The sequence below is a fragment of the Bos grunniens genome, chromosome 4, assembly GCF_055505025.1.
Source record: "Bos grunniens cultivar Pamir isolate PY7600 chromosome 4, Bosgru_T2T1.0, whole genome shotgun sequence".
NCBI classification, from domain to species: Eukaryota; Metazoa; Chordata; class Mammalia; order Artiodactyla; family Bovidae; genus Bos; species Bos grunniens.
Window position 1 is genome coordinate 107766207 of NC_141168.1, and position 17151 is coordinate 107783357.

A 17151-nucleotide genomic window follows, 5' to 3' on the forward strand; every position below is an offset into this window, starting at 1 on the left:
TCCAGGTAGAAATATCAAGTGTCCGTGTTTCACTGTGTCTCTTCTCTGTTTGCCTCCAAACTGGTAATGTCTTAGATGCCCTGTGCTCTGCTAGACTGCATCCTGGATTGGTGATGACAGGAAGCAGAGCTGCAGCCAACTTGCAATGGACACGTGGCATAAGTGATAAACAAACCATTGTTGTAAGCCTCTGTTGTAGCACATTACAGTATTCTTTTTCATTTATTACATATAGTATTTCATTGTATGAATATCCCACAATTTATTTATCCATTCTACTACTGATGAACACTTATACGGCATCCAGGTTTTTGGGGTTTTTTTAATTATAAACTAAGCTGCAATGAACCTTCTTGTAGAGTGTATTTTAATACACATATGTAAACATTTCTGTTGAGTATACATGCAAATTGGAGTTAGTAGTAGGATACACTCATGTCCAGCACATAATTTAGTTACACACAAGTATATGTTCAGTTCTGCAAGGTAGTCATTCCACTAATAATGCTGGAGAGTTCCTGTTGCTCCACTTTCTTTCTTTCTTTTAAATAGGAGATTCAATGTCTTTAATAAATGTAAAATTTATTGAGATTTTTCTGTTTCTTCTTGTGCATTTTTTGTAAGTTTAGAATTTCATCATTTTCATCTAAATTTTCAAATTTAGTGGAATAAAGCAGTTCATAATACATTTTTATTTTATAAAAATATTTTTAGGACCTGTGGTAATATTCTTTTTAGATTTTGTAACCTCTCTCTGTCTTACTAAAGATTTATAAATTTTAGTACTATTTTCAATAATCATTTTTTAAATATTTTGTCCTCTGATTTTTTTAATGTGGTAAAACCCCCATAAAATTCACCATTTGGAAATATACAATTCAGTGGCATTTAATACATTCACAGTATCATGCAACTATCATTACTATTTAGTGCCAGAATATTTTCATTACCCCAAAAAGGAAAGCCATGTCCATTAAGCCATTCTCTGTCACCCTTTTCCCCTACTCCTAGTAACTACTAGCTGCTCTCTCTCTGTGCATTTGTCTATCCTGGCTACTGCACATAAATGGAATCACAGTACGCAGGCCTCTGTCACTCAGCGTAACATTCTCAAAGTGCCACCGTGTTGTAGCATGCATCAGGACTTCATCTTATGACTCAACAGCTTTCTACACAATGAGTATTTTCTCCTTGTTTTCTATTTCATAGATCGCTGGTCTTTTTATCATTTCTATCGTTCAACTTTATGTTTTTCAGTTTTGGAGATGAGTTAGATAACTGTTGTGAAGTGGTATAGTAGTGTTTGTTTTTGCTTTACATACTTTGAAATTCTATTTCTGAAGTGTTAGTTGCTCAGTCATGTCTGACTCTCTGCAAACCCATAGGCTTTCCTGGTGGCTCAGATGGTAAAGAATCTTCCTGCATTGTAGAAGAAGCAGGTTTGATCCCTGGGTCAGGAATTCCATGGACAGAGGAGCCTGGCAGGCTACAGTCCATGGGGTTGCAAAGAGTCGGACATGACTGAGTGACTAACACTTTCTGTTTTTAGATACACTTAAATTTAGGATCACCAAAGCTGGACATACATATCTGAAACTCCTCCATTTCCTAACTTAATGACTTTGCATAAAACAGGGATAATAACATTGGCCCTATCTCACCTACCAAGATGTTGTGAGGTGAAAGCACTTTTTCTATTCTTGGATAGAACTTTATTATTTGCACTGCAGTTGCTTTATTTCTGCATAGCAGTTTCATAGATTTTCTCCATTTATTTCATGTAATAAACCAACAGGAATTATCTTCATTTTATTTCTGCTACTATAGAATTTCAGAAAATGACCATGAATCCAGGATTCAAGTCTGGTGGTTTTTGAGTTGGTTTTTTGGTTTTGTTTTGTATTTTTACTAGAGATGCCTCAAGCAGAATAGTGTTATTGGAGTTCTTAGGACATTGGAACTTCATACTTGCAGACACTTGAGAACATTGCAATTACTGCCAACCAGGTTCAGCAACTTCTAAAGGAAGAACAGCAAGTGCAGCCACAAGATCAACTCTTTGTGCCTGCACAGAATTAAGCTTGGCAGATTTGGTTCTGGCTCTCTGCCAATGCATTGACAGGTTCTACTGAATAGTCAGTGAGTTCAGGTTTGTGTAAGAATTAGTAGATGTGCTTTTTACAAAATATATTTAAGAACTAACATTTCAATGTGTGCAAATAACTATTTAGCATGTGAGGAGTAAAAGGGGAAAGGAAATGAATGATAAAAGTCTGGGTGATACCTGAGACAGGACTTTAAAAAATATTAGATTATAAGTTGCTGTGATAAGAAGGAATTCTAAGTTTAAAAAACCTGCAAAGCTTCCCCTTAATTTTAAACTTTTGTATTTCATGGATTCCATTATAATTTTTTATACATTTTAACAACTCTTAAATAGGAAATTGCTGTATAATTGATAGTTTTTAAAGAATTATGTTGTAGATTGTTTTTTTCTTTTCTAGTGGCACATAAAATAACAAAACAATTAAAGTAGTAAAATAATAAACATAAGACCTATGATACTTTAAAGTTAATAAATTATGGCATATTAAAGTATTCCAGAGGCTCCAGGAATGGTTGTCAAACATTTATTCAGTTATTGAACAATGTATATTGAGCATCTAACCTGTGTTAGGTGCTATACCAGATATCAAACTATAACAATGAAGGCATTGTTATATAGGTTTATAGCCTAGTGAATAGAACAAAACAGTAGTAAGATACTAATAATAAACACAGAGTGGTAAGAATAATAAAGAAGCATTGTGTATACAAGAAGGGTATTGAAGATTTAAGGTCCAAGAAAGACTACCTGAAATATGTTCTAAACTGACATCTGAAAGAACAAGATGTGGACATGTCAACACTGAGGAATAGAGAGGTTTTGGAAAAAACTGTTTCAAACAAAAGAGTAGGTACAGAGGCCCAGAGGAAGAGTTCCACAGAGAGTTATTTCAAAGTAATTGATGACTCTGTGCAACCCGAGACGGCAGCCCACCAGGCTCCCCTGTCCCTGGGATTCTCCAGGCAAGAACACTGGAGTGGGTTGCCATTTCCTTCTCCAGTGCATGAAAGTGAAAAGTGAAAGTGAAGTCGCTCAGTGGTATCCGACCCTCAGCGACCCCATGGACTGCAGCCTTCCAGGCTCCTCCATCCATGGGATTTTCCAGGCAAGAGTACTGGAGTGGGGTGTCATTGCCTTCTCCAAGTAATTGACAGTCCACGGCAAATCATTCACCGGTCAAGAGTTTTCACTTTTTTTTGGACGAGGCATCACAGGCTTCAAGGCTGGACATGTGAAACCACAGAAAGGGCACGTGAGTATTTTGTGGGTGTGTGAATCCAAGGAGGGACTTTACTGCCTTCAGCAGTTTCAAAGCTGGTTGAGTCCGTTCAAGAGAAGTTAAGAATCTGTGCTCTAAGATCTGACAGAGTGGAACAAGCAAATTGAAAAGGATACTCATATACTGTATAATTTATACAATGAATGAATTAGTTAACAAATCAACCAGGTCAGAAGAGTAGGAAGTGGCCTCTCTTCTCTATTCTTCAACCTGCCCTTCAGTCCCATGTCTTCCTTCCTTCCTTTATCCTCATCCTTTGCCATTTATCCCTTCTTTTACCCCTTCTCCAAATTTTTGAATATGAAGCAGAGGACGGCAATCTGCCAAGAACTATGTGAGTGATCTTGGAAGCTGATCTCACCCCCTCCATCCCATCCTAGTAGAGCTTTCAGATGAGACTACAGCTCTACTGGTGGTGTTAGTGGTAAAGAACTCACCTGCCAATGCAAAAGACGAAGGAGATGTGGGTTTGATCCCTGGGTCAGGAAGATTCCCCTGGAGGAGGGCATAACAACCCACTCCAGTATTCTTGCCTGAAGAATCCCATGGACAGAGGAGCCTGACAGGCTACAGTCTATAGCATCCCAAAGAGTCAGACACAACTGAAGCAACTTAGCACACACGCACAGCTCTATTAGTCAGGGCTCTCCAGAAAAAGAGGATGGCTAGAGAGAGAGAGATAAGAGGAGATTTATTGTGGAACTGGCTCACAGGATTACAGAAGTTGATATATGCCAAGATATGCTACCTGCAAGCTGGAGAACCAGGTATAATTCAGTCCAGTCTGAAGGCCTAAGAGAGGAGGGGGCCACTGGTATAAGTCCCAGAGTTTGAAGGCCTGAGAATTAGAAGCTTCAGTATCCAAGGGCAGGAAAGGATGATGTGCCAGCTCAAGTAAAGAGTGAGAGAAGTCATCCCTTCTCTACCTTGTTATTCTCTTCAGGCCCTCAACAGCCTGGGTGATGCCCACTCACATTGATGAGAATTGATCTTATGTACTGATTCAAATGCTAATCTCTTCTGGGATTACTGTCACAGTTGCACACAATAATGTTTTACCAGCAACGGGTCATCTCTGAGCCCAGTCAAATTGACACATGAAATTAACCATCAGAGCAACTCTGACTGTCAGTTCATGAGATACCTCAAGCCAGAGGTATTTAGCTATGCCATGCTGATTCCTGACCCACAGAAACTATGGGTTTATCAAGAGACAGGAAATGTCTTCTGACTGTGAGACTGTTATGTAATTTGTTGTGTAGCAGTAAACAATTAATATAGAAGTAGAGCCTACGACTGATACGCCTGTGTAAGGAGACGTGAGAGAAAGAGGTGGATGAACAAAAACATCTAGGTTTGGAGTTTGAGCAACTAGATGGTAGTGGTGCTATTTATTAAAGTGTGGAGGGTTTGGAGGATATAACATGCTGGCGTGAGGGAATCAATAATTCTGGTTTAGAGACATTTTGAAGAGACTATAAGACACCCCAGTGGAAGTGTCAACCAGGCAGCCAGTTAGTGAGCACAAAGCCATCATTAGAGCTCACCAGCCATAATCATCCTTCATCTTTGCGTGCTCAGTCATGTTTGGCTCTGTGACCCTATGGACTGTAGCCCACCATGTTCCTCTGTCCGTGGGGTTCTCTAAGCAAGAATATTAGAGTGGCTTGCATTTCCTACTTCAGAGGATCTTCCTGACCCAGGGATCAAACCTGCACCTCTTGTGACTCCTGCATTGGCAGGCAGATTCTTTACCACTGCGCTACCTGGGAAAGTATATATATGCTCACCAGCCAATCAGTCTAATGTCTAATAAGGGACCACTTTTTGCCAGCCTCTTTTTATGCCCTGGGGTCATAGTACAGAAAAGACAAAAACTCTGACCTTAAGGAGCTTCCATTCCATTCAGTTCAGTTCAGTTCAGTCGCTCAGTCGTGTCCCACTCTTTGCGACCCCATGAATTGCAGCACGCCAGGCCTCCCTGTCCATCACCAACTCCCAGAATTCATTCAGACTCACGTCCATTGAGTCAGTGATGCCATCCAGCCATCTCATCCTCGGTCATCCCCTTCTCCTCCTGCCCCCAATCCCTCCCAGCATCAGAGTCTTTTCCAGTGAGTCAACTCTTCTCATGAGGTGGCCAAAGTACAGGAGTTTCAGCTTTAACATCAGTCCTTCCAAAGAAATCCCAGGGCTGATCTCCTTTAGAATGGACTGGTTGGATCTCCTTGCAGTCCAAGGGATTCTCAGGAGTCTTCTCCAACACCACAGTTCAAAAGAATCAATTCTTCGGTGCTCAGCTTTCTTCACAGTCCAACTCTCACATCCATACATGACCACTGGAAAAACCATAACCTTAACTAGACAGACCTTTGTTGGCAAAGTAATGTCTCTGCTTTTCAATATGCTATCTAGGTTGGTCATAACTTTCCTTCCAAGGAGTAAGCGTCTTTTAATTTCATAGCTTCAGTCACCATCTGCAGTGATTTTGGAGCCCCCAAAAATAAAGTCTGACACTGTATCTACTGTTTCCCCATCTATTTCCCATGAAGTGATGGGACCAGATGCCATGATCTTCGTTTTCTGAATGTTGAGCTTTAAGCCAACTTTTTCACTCTCCACTTTCACTTTCATCAAGAGGCTTTTTAGTTCCTCTTCACTTTCTGCCATAAGAGTGGTGTCATCTGCATATCTGAGGTTATTGATATTTCTCCCAGCAATCTTGATTCCAGCTTGTGCTTCTTCCAGCCCAGCGTTTCTCATGATGTACTCTGCATAGAAGTTAAATAAGCAGGGTGACAATATATAGCCTTGACGTACTCCTTTTCCTATTTGGAACCAGTCTGTTGTTCCATGTCCAATTCTAACTGTGGCTTCCTGACCTGCATATAGGTTTCTCAAGAGGCAGGTCAGGTGGTCTGGTATTCCCATCTCTTTCAGAATTTTCCACAGTTTATTGTGATCCACACAAAGGCTTTGGCATAGTCAATAAAGCAGAAATAGATGCTTTTCTGGAACTCTCTTGCTTTTTTGATGATCCAATGGATGTTGGCAATTTGATCTCTGGTTCCTCTGCCTTTTCTAAAACCAGCTTGAACATCTGGAAGTTCATGGTTTACGTATTGCTGAAGCCTGGCTTGGAGAATTTTGAGCATTACTTTACTAGCATGTGAGATGAGTGCAACTGTGCGGTAGTTTGAGCATTCTTTGGCATTGCCTTTCTTTGGGATTGGAATGAAAACTGACCTTTTCCAGTCCTGTGGCCACTGCTGAGTTTTCCAAATTTGCTGGCATATTGAGTGCAGCACTTTCACAGCATCATATTTCAGGATTTAAAATAGCTCAACTGGAATTCCATCACCTCCGCTAGCTTTGTTCATAGTGATGCTTTCTAAGGCCCACTTGACTTCACATTCCAGATGTCTGGCTCTAGGTGAGTGATCACACCATCATGATTATCTTGGTCCTGAAGATCTTTTTTGTACAGTTCTGTGTATTCCTGCCACCTCTTCTTAATATCTTCTGCTTCTGTTAGGTCCATACCATTTCTGTCCTTTATCGAGCCCATCTTTGCATGAAATGTTCCCTTGGTATCTCTAATTGTCTTGAAGAGATCTCTAGTCTTTCCCATTCTGTTGTTTTCCTCTATTTCTTTGCATTGATTGCTGAGGAAGGCTTTATTATCTCTTTTTGCTATTCTTTGGAACTCTGCATTCAGATGCTTATATCTTTCCTTTTCTCCTTTGCTTTTCTTCTTTTCATAGTTATTTGTAAGGCCTCCTGAGACAGCCATTTTGCTTTTTTGCATTTCTTTTCCATGGGGATGGTCTTGATCCCTGTCTCCTGTACAATGTCATGAACCTCCGTCCATAGTTCATCAGGCACTCATCTATCAGATCTAGTCCCTTAAATCTATTTCTCACTTCCACTGTGTAATCATAAGTGATTTGATTTAGGTCATATCTGAATGGTCTAGAGGTTTTCTGTACTTTCTTCAATTTACGTCTGAATTTGGCAATAAGGAGTTCATGATCTGAGCCACAGTCAGCTCCTGGTCTAAATAAATTAACAAGTTGACTTCAGAAACAAAAAGTGATAAAAAAATGAGATATCAAAATGTTACTGAAGGTGGCATGTGCTACTTTAGCTAGGCAGATCAAAGATGACTAAGTGACTCGAGTTAGGTGTGTACATTTTTGAAACACCAGCATACTGATGGTATGTAAATCTACTGGAATGGATGGGGCCACCTTGAGGAAGAATGCAGAAAGAGAAGATATCTCAAAACGAGTCCGAGGGCTTCATTATTTTGAGGTCAATGACAGGAGGACCCTGCAAAGAAGACCAGAAAGGTGGAGGAAAGATGGATAGGGTGGGATCACGAATACAAGAGAAAGTATTTAAAAAGAAGGAAGTGGTGATCTGTGCCCAATGTGGTTACAAGTTGAGTACGATTATGGCATAGAAGTAACCACTGGGCTGGGTAACATAGATGTTATGAGTAGTTTAATAAGAGCCAATTCTATGTTTGAACTGAAGGAACACAAGCTCTATTAGAATGGTTAAGTGGAGAATGGGAGGTTAAAGATACTTCCTAAAATCCATTGCCAAACCAAAATTTATTTTCTTATGCTTACACACAATGAGTAAGGAATCTGGGCAAGATTCAGCAGGTTGATTCTTCTGCTTCATGTGGTATCAACTGGGATGGTGCCTCAGTGATACTCTCTGGGTGGCTGGACATGTCTCAAGTGTCCAAGAAGGCTTCAGTGTATCCACTGCCTTGGTGGAGATAGCTAGAAGGCTGGCCTTAGCTGGCCACTTTCCTTCTCCACATGCTCAGACTCTTTCATATGGACACACCAGTGAGGCAGTCAGAGTTATTAAGCAGAAGCTCAAGATGTAAGAGTAAGTATTTGAGTGACAAGGGATGGAAGCCCCAGGTTTGTGCCTAAAAACTTGGACAGCACCACTACATTCTATAAATTAAGGCATTCACAGAGACAGCACCAGTGTCAAAAGAGGGATCTTGCACCACACTTTTCAATAGGAAGAGTGTCAAAGAATTTGTGGCCATCATTAATCTGTTACAAGAGGTGATAAAATGGAAGCAGCAACTGTTGACAAGTCTAAGAGATTTTATCTGTGCTTTTTTATAGAAGCAGCAGAGAAAGAAAGCAGTAGGTAGGTAGAATGTGGGATCAAAGAGTATTTTCCCCAGAAAACTATAAATGAACCTAAAGCATGCCTGTATCTAATGGCAATATTCCAGAGAAGAGGAAGATGTTGTAGGAGAGAGAAGTTGTGACTGGGACCAAAATTCTTGAGAAGGAAATAAAAAAAAGAAACCCAGGGCGGGCAGAGAAGAGATGGTCTCTCATGAACAGGAAAGTCTCATTCATGGTAACAGGAGAGAAGGCAATAGGTAGAGGCACTTCCTACCCTGCTTTGCTCAGAAGTTGCCTTATCAGTGATGCCTCCCTGGACAGCCCTTTCTTAAATGGCACCTCAGTATGCCTGCTCCATGCCTTTCCCTGCTTTATTGTTCTCCATAGAGGATGTGCATCCCCATAACGTAAACACGGATTATCCACAGCATATGCAAGAGTGATATATTTTACTGATTGCTGGCACATAACAGGCACTCAATGTCAGCCAAGAGTCTGGAATGAATGAACACCATAGAGAGGTATCTGATGAGTGGTGCTGAAAGAGAAGCTTGATATGCAGATGTCTGACGGAGCCACGTGGCTGTAGTCGGATGAGAATAAACTTGTATCTTAAAAGGTGCCAATCACAGCCCTCCCTTCCTTTTGTGCCTTTTCTGGCTGAGTCACAGCGATCAAGTTACTGAACCCCTCTGAGTCATAGGACCTTGTTATCACAAAGTGAGCCTTCCTCAAAGCCTGGCTCTCCTTTCCCACCGCTCTCCGTTTCCTCCCACCTGCCATTCTCCCCTTTCTGCCCGCTCTAGGCAGCTAGTTCTCTCTGTAAAGCCTCGGGAGCGCTCAGCACCTGGCTGCAGGCGCTGACCCCAAGCAAGTTCCCGCAGTCCCTGAGCAGGGCGGGTGGGGTGAGCTGCGCCCGGGGGAGGGGTGGGGCCAACCCCAGAGCAGCCCTAGGCTGCGGGCGCTCAGGGTCTCCACCCCTTCTCCCGTCTGTGCGTCTGTCCATCCTGCTGCTGTCTGTCCCAGGCTATGGCGAAGCTGTTGGTGCTCACCCTCTTGGGACTGGGGCTGGCATTCTTCAGGGATTACCGGTCTTCTTATCTGTGAGTTGGGTTGCAGCCCACCCCTGTCCTGTCTGTCCTATCCACTACCCAGACCCGGGAGTCTTCTTCCCTCACTCTCCATTCCCAAGTTGGCTCCAGGCTCTTAGAAAATCAGAAGGCAGCAGGATGTACATCCCAAAGCAATTTCATAAATATCCAACTTTCCCCAACCACCTGAACACCCTTGCCCACTGCCTGGGAGAGAGGTGTGAATGACCAAGCTGTTGTCACACACCAATTAATTTATCATAAATACTGGTGTATCTTGGCTACAGATTCACTTCTCAGATTTTCTGCAAAATAAATAACCAGACTGGAGGGGGCCTGTGATATTGTGAGAATTAGGGAAGAAGCTCCAGACTCAGTTGCCTGGCTTAGGCAGAAAACTTCCCAGCATGGAGATGCTCAGTTTGAGACCTCGCTGAGAGACAGAAAACTCCCATGTGCAGTGGAACAGGCGGGAAGGAATGGGCACGGACATGGCCACCTGCTCCAGTGGAGATGTGTCAGGAGTTAGAGGAGAGAGCTTGATGTCCTGGGTTCTTGCTGTGTCCCTTCCATTGTAGGATCTCTCACATTTATTTTTCATGAATATCAGTGTATCTTGGCTACTGTGTCACCAAAACCTCATATAAGAAGCACCTAACAATGTGCTTGGGATATAGTAAGTATTTAATAAATGTGTCCTGCTTCCCTTAAAGGGAAAAGTGCCCTGCTTAGAAGTGTTCTGCTTCTCTTAAAGGTTTTATAAAATTTTAAGTACTACACAAGGGGGAAAACTTTTCTAAGAAAGTGTCAGTAGTTTCATAATAACTTTTTAATAGGGGTTCAATGTCTAGAGATCATCCTAATCCAAACGATTAATCAGTCATACCTTGTTATTGACTTTGAAGTAAAACATTACTAAAAATCAAACTGAACATTTTGGACTTTCGGAAAAAGATCATATGATCCTGTTGACTGTTTAGAAACATACATACATTGATTCAGAATAGATTTTTGTAAATATTGGGATTTTCTTTTCTAATTGTTGGTTACTTTTGGAATCACAAACTTAGAAAAAAATAAGAAATGGACAGTGATTTGGGACTTTTAATCATGTAAAAATTATAGTTTGTGGATTTTCACTAACCATGGTACTATTTGTTGTCAAAGAAGAATATATACTTATAACATTATGCATTATATATAATATCAATACATGTATGTAAATACATTATATATGTGTGTATATATAATGCATATATACACATACATACATAAAGTATAGCTTTACTGCTACTACCCTAAAAAGTTTCTCTATCAACTTGAAGTCTTAGCTTATTTGAGCCAGCATTAATATTTCCCCAAGTTTGTTCCTTGGAACACACACAAGTCACAAAACATGCTCTATAAAAAAATAGGTTCCTTAGACAAAGTAAATTTGGGAAATGTCTATTATAGCCTTTTCCTGGAGATTGACAGTGCATTCTGGCACACTGAACACTTTGAAAAGTCCTTCAGTAACAAAATACACAAAATGATTTTGGTTTGTCATTTCACAGACTTATTTGCCCACATCCTTTACTCCCTTTCTTGGTACCACCTGTATAACTCTCTGGGATACAGTTTGAGATGGATTATTCTATATCATTGATTTGTACCAAGACTTAAATTTCAACAGAAGTTGAGGTCTGGCCTTGGGCAGCAGCTTTCTGGACCCCCCAAGCCTGACTGTGATTTGTCTGAAGGGACCAAAGCACACTATGGTCATAGCTTAACATAATGTCAGTGTCCGCAAGTCCCCTTGGTAGCCTTGCCTGTGATTAGGGCACTTCCCAGAACCACTTTGCCATGAGGACGCTGCAGTGGGAAGACCAGGTCTGGTTTGGAGTGAGAACTCCCTGTTTTACTTTCACCACCTGGGTCCAGTACGTGGGGAGGGAGCCTCAGTCCTTTAACTTCTGGTTGTAACCAGATGGCTGAGAAGAGAAAGAAAGTGGCCATGGGGTGGACCTATGCTTTTTGAATGAAAAAGAGAGCTAGAACAGAGAGCAGAGTAGGAATAATGTGCAGCTGGGAGGATGGGTGGTTCAGTGGTAAAGAATCCATCTGTCAATGCAGGAGATGCAAGTGATGCAGGTTTGATGTCTGGTGGAGAGGATGCCATGGAAAAGGGAATGGAGACCCACTCCAGTACTTTTGCCTAGGTAATCCCATAGACAGAGGAGCCTGGCGGGCTACAATCCATGGGGTTGCAGAGTCAGATATGACTTAGCAACTAAACAACAGGAGGATGGGTGGTTATGGGGATGGAAGATGGTGTAGAGCCTTCAAGCAGCTCAGATGGGGGAGGAAGGGAAATTGCCAGGAAGTATGCGTGTTTCTCCTCCAAAACGCCTGCATTCTGTCTCAGTCTTGTGTGTCTCCTCCCTTTACTCCGGCTCGCTTTTGCCGTCTTTCCTGCCCAGCACCAAGCACCCTCACTTGGCAGACCATCTCAGGAGCTCGCCTGAAATCTGAGACACGACCATCTCACGCCCCATTGCCTGGCAACTTCTTTACAAAGGATATTAATAAATCCACTTCTTACCTTTCACTTTGCCTCTCCTGAACTTCATTAAGTCCCGAGACTAGGCGCATGGTTTCAGTCAGAAGATTGGGGGTTGGAGTCTCACATGAGGTTCACCTGGGCTCCTGTCCCACGTGAGGCAAGATTGTGTTCGAATTCCCACCTGAGGTGTGCGGTTTCTAAAGGACATTCAAATCCTGCAGGCGCTCCCCGCCCCAACTTAGAACCAGATAAAGACAGCCTAGAGGATCAGTAAATTACCTTTACCCCCATTTTAGAGATAAGGTCTCTGAATTTCAGAGAAAATCATGAATCTGTCCAAGGGAGAGAAGGGAAAAGATTATATGCTGAGACCAGCAGCAAGGTCGAGGTGAATCGTCAGAGGAGATACAACTTTTTTCCCTCAGAGATGTGGCGTATGGGAGTAAGGCAGGTTCACAAGAAGTTGTATAGTCCTGGAGCTGGACGGATCTTGTGGACGGATACTAGATGTGTCTTGAGGGGTTCCCAGATGCTTCTGAGGTGACAGCAGCACACAGGAAGGAAATATGGGAGCTCCCTTGGATTAGTAGTCTTTCCCACCCATCTGTGCCGGCGGCCGCTGAGGTACTACAGCGTGCTCACTACGCAGGCGCACTGCACTTCCAGTGAACGACGATGTAAACAGTGCCCCCTGGTGTATGGAATGTTAACATGCCTCTCTAGGGCAACTTCCTCATTTCTTAAGTTGGTGGCGCTAGCCTCCCAAATCGGAGAAGGCAATGGCAACCCACTCCAGTACTCTGGCCTGGAAAATCCCATGAACTGAGAAGCCTGGTAGGCTGCAGTCCATGGGGTTGCGAAGAGTTGGGCACGACTGAGCGACCTCACTTTCACTTTTCACTTTCATGCATTGGAGAAGGCAATGGCAACCCACTCCGGTACTCTTGCCTGGAGAATCCCAGGGACAGAGAAGCCTAGTGGGTTGCCATCTATGGGGTCGCACAGAGTCGGACACGACTGAAGTGACTTAGCAGCAGCAGCAGCAGCAGCCTCCCAAATGTAGGAGACTTAAGAGACATGGGTTCAATCTCTAGGTTGGAAAGATACCCTGGAGGAGGAAATGGCAACCCACTCCAGTACTCTTGCCTGGAAAATCCCATGGACAGAGGAGCCTGGGGCCTACCGTCCCTAGGGTCACAAAGAGTCAGACACGACTGAAGCAATTTAGCAGGACATAACGGTCCGTTTAGTCAAGGCTATGGTTTTTCCATTGGTCATGTATGGATGCGAGAGTTGGACTGTGAAGAAAGCTGAGCACCAAAGAATTGATGCTGTTGAACTGTGGAGAAGACTCTTGAGAGTCCCTTGGACTGCAGGGAGATCCAACCAGTCCATCCTAAAGGAGATCAGTCCTGGGTATTCATTGGAAGGACTGATTTTGAAGCTGAAACTCAAATATTTTGGCCACCTCATGCGAAAAGTTGACTTGTTGGAAAAGACCGCAATGCTGGGAGGGATTGGGGGCAGCTGGAGAAGGGGATGACAGAGGATGAGATGGCTGGATGGCATCACCGACTCAATGGACGTGAGTTTGGGTGAACTCTGGGAGTTGGTGATGGACAGGGAGGCCTGGTGTGCTGTGATTCATGGGGTTGCAAAGAGTCGGACACGACTGAGTGACTGAACTGAACATGTGAAACTCTTTATTACAAGGAAACAGCAAAGCTAGCATTTATTAATAGTGTTCATATTTCTGCTACCCTGGTGCCCACTCCAGGCAACACACTCTAGTGGGAAAAGGATAGTGGAGGATTCCAGCAGACCTGGGCTGGACCTCAGTTCTGCAGCTTTCAGGTCACTTTGTTACTGACCTGGATTCTTGGGCTTTTTAATCGACAGAAATTGATAACAGGTCAGAGGAGAAATTTAGGCAAGGTTTTTTTGGGGACTCGTGCTGCAGCACAGGGAGTAAAAACATGTAACAGGTTTCCTTGCTTGCTCCTTGATTGGGGAGCAATCTGGTCCCTTAAATGGGGTGAGGGTAGGTGCCTATCCAGTGGTCAGGCCACAGGGGTGGCCTGGGTGGTTGGCCGACCTGCTTGATGGAACTGTGTGTAGGAATCATGTGCAGTACCCTACTTTTGCTCCAACAACTTTTACGTGGCTGTTGGATTTTTGGTCCTTTTTGTATCATATTGTTGATCATTTGTTCCAACTGCCTATGCATACAGTTCTTTTTAGTCCCTTATAGTTTAGTCCCTCTGTTGCTCTGGGAGATGTTTGTTCAGGTGGAAGCATTGTAGCAAAGAGTCCCTGGTGTCAGCCTGCCTCAACTTTACCATTTTGAGCCTGTTTCTCCACCTAAATATTATGGGCTTATAATACCTATCACAGTAGGTATATGTATAAAATCTGGCCCATGAAAGATACTCTGTAAATGTTAATTTTTATTATTGCCACATGCTATCTCAAAAATCTACCTATGAATGATCTACTAAATGAGTGAAATTTGAATATATGTTGTGGTAAGACCTCACTGAGACCCTAGGTTAAGAACAAATAATTCACTGGTCCTCCTCTACCAATGCAACCAACATCATCTTCTCCGCCTGATGCACTAGCCTGCTAATTCCACAAAACAATTTGGCAGACATCTACCAAGTACTTTTTTTTACTTGAGCTCTGTGCACTTGTGCAAAGTCATAGGACAGAATAGGATGCAGTATTCAGTCACAGATTTCAGAATTTAGTGTTAGCAATGAGACTACAAGCTGATTACCATGAAACAATATGCAAAGAGACTCTGTAGATGTATATGTGAAGATTTATGAGGATAAATGAAGGGGTTACTAATCCTATCACGAAAAATCAGGAGGAGTTGCAGACTGGTCACGAGTAGGAAACTTCCAGGTGGATTAGCAGGAAGGATGAGGTGGAGGGAAAACTTGCATGAGCAAGTGAAAGGAGAGAAAGTGATGTAGAGAAAAGGATTCTTGGTGTCATGGCACCTGATTTCAAATCCAAATTCCCAGGCTTCCCTGGTGGCTCAGTGGTAAGAATCTGCCTGCCAGTGTAGGAGACATGGGTTTGATCCCTGATCTGAGTGGGAAGATGCCACATGTCGTGGAGCAACTAAGCCTGTGCACCACAGCTGTTGAATCTGTGCTCTAGAGCCTGGGAGCCACAACTACGGAGCCTTTGTGCTGCAACCACTAAAGCCATCGCACCCTGGGACCCGTGCTCTACAACAAGAGAGGCCACCATAATGAGAAGCCCACACACCCAACTAGGGGGTAGCCCACACTTGCTGCAACTAGAAAAAAGCCTGAAGAGCAACAAAGACCCAGCAAAAAGATAAAACAAACAAGTAAAATCCTAAAAAAATTTAAATTCCATCCTTTTTAAGGACAGTAAGTCCCAATGCTGGGAGGGATTGGGAGCAGGAGGAGAAGGGGACGACAGAGGATGAGATGGCTGGATGGTATCACTGACTCGATGGACGTGAGTTTGAGTGAACTCCGGGAGCTGGTGATGGACAGGGAGGCCTGGTGTGCTGCGATTCATGGGGTTGCAAAGAGTCAGACACGACTGAGCGACTGAACTGAACTGGACTGAAGTCCCAATAGGAAATATTGAAGAATAGGAGTGTGCAGAGGCAGAAGATAGACTGGTGAGGATATATATGGCCCCAAGGAAAGTTCTAGAATGGATTTCTTAATGCAAAGCTAAAGATCCTCACTTTCTTTTGTAAGGAGCTGGCATGTATTTGCAAAGAATAATTCATAGCAGGGAGTATGTGATTTCTGGCCAGATTTCAGCAGCTTATTAATCAGCGAAACACCACAAACATTGAACTTTGTCCTTTAGACCTGGAACATTTGGACTTAAGCCCTTGACAAGATATTTCCTGATAATTGGAAGTAAAATAGAAAAACATGAGCTGGATTATAGTAACACAATCTGAGCTGTCTTTTGGCATTGCTTCCAGCTTTTTGGAAGCGGTAATACCGGTAAATTTTGCTGGGCAGAGGACTGAGTGTGATCTCTGAATTCATACTTGGGTTCCAACCCCAGCTCAGCCACTTCATAATTTTGTAGACTTGAAAAGCCACTTAATCTTTGTCACCTGTAAATAGGGAAAACAGTACCTCAGGGAGAGGTTTGAGGATTAAAGCAGAGTAATTGAAGTCCCTGAACTACAGTAACAATGATTAGTCTGTGAGATTTGGGCTCCCCAAGTGGCTCTAGTGGTAAAGAACCCTCCTGCCAACGCAAGAGACATGAGACTCGGGTTCAATCCTTGGGTCAGGCAGATGCCCTGGAGAAGGGAATGGCTACACACTCCAGTATTCTTGCCTGGAGAATCCCATGGACAGAGGAGCCTGGCAAGCTACAGTCTATGGGGTCACACAGAGACTTAGCACTCACACATGGCCACAAATTTGAACCAAAAGCAGCTGGGTGCTGACTTAATGCCTCCTTATCTACAATTGGCTCCCTTTAGCTCTGATTATTCTGCCTTTTCCATGAGAGAGAAACCTGAGTAAGAATAGAGGCTAATCATTTCTGCTTTTGTCTGTCCTCTGTGAACACATCACTCTTACTGAACCTTGCAAGCCAGGGAGCCTCTTCTTCCTGTGTGATTTTGACTCTAAAAAGCTAATATGGCTATCCTTGGCATTTTCCTCAAGTCTTCACCCGCTCGCTGATGGCTTGTCATCAACTCTCTTCTTCTGTGTCACTCTTTGTGTCCTTGATTATGACCGCTTGTCCCTGTCTTTTGAGTTCCCTGGGGCACTCTGTACATATTCACTAAGCTTTCTATAAAGCTATGTTTTCAAATGGTGGATCGCAAAATCAATTTAGTAAAGTATGATCAGCCCTTATCTATTTATTTTTGTTTTATTATTTTTAAAATTGAAGTATAGCTTCCCTGGTGACTCAGATGGTAAAGAATCTGC

General features: G+C 42.9%; 2 protein-coding genes across 3 annotated transcripts in view; one reads left to right on the forward strand and one right to left on the reverse strand.

Annotated features, from left to right (window-relative positions):
- ASB4 (ankyrin repeat and SOCS box containing 4) overlaps positions 1–12843 on the reverse strand; it is a 273176-nt gene extending 260333 nt beyond the window's left edge. The window contains exon 1 of one of the 2 annotated variants that reach the window (XM_086397777.1): positions 12230–12843. The gene's annotated coding sequence lies outside the window, so the exon portion shown is untranslated. The remainder of the gene's footprint in view (positions 1–12229) is intronic. The other variant, XM_086397778.1, reaches the window with a different exon arrangement.
- Positions 9508–17151, forward strand: part of PON1 (paraoxonase 1) — a 33641-nt gene continuing 25997 nt past the window's right edge. The window contains exon 1 of the mRNA XM_086397780.1: positions 9508–9657. Within this exon, the coding sequence (XP_086253906.1) occupies positions 9584–9657 (74 nt within the window). The 5' untranslated portion in view covers positions 9508–9583. The remainder of the gene's footprint in view (positions 9658–17151) is intronic.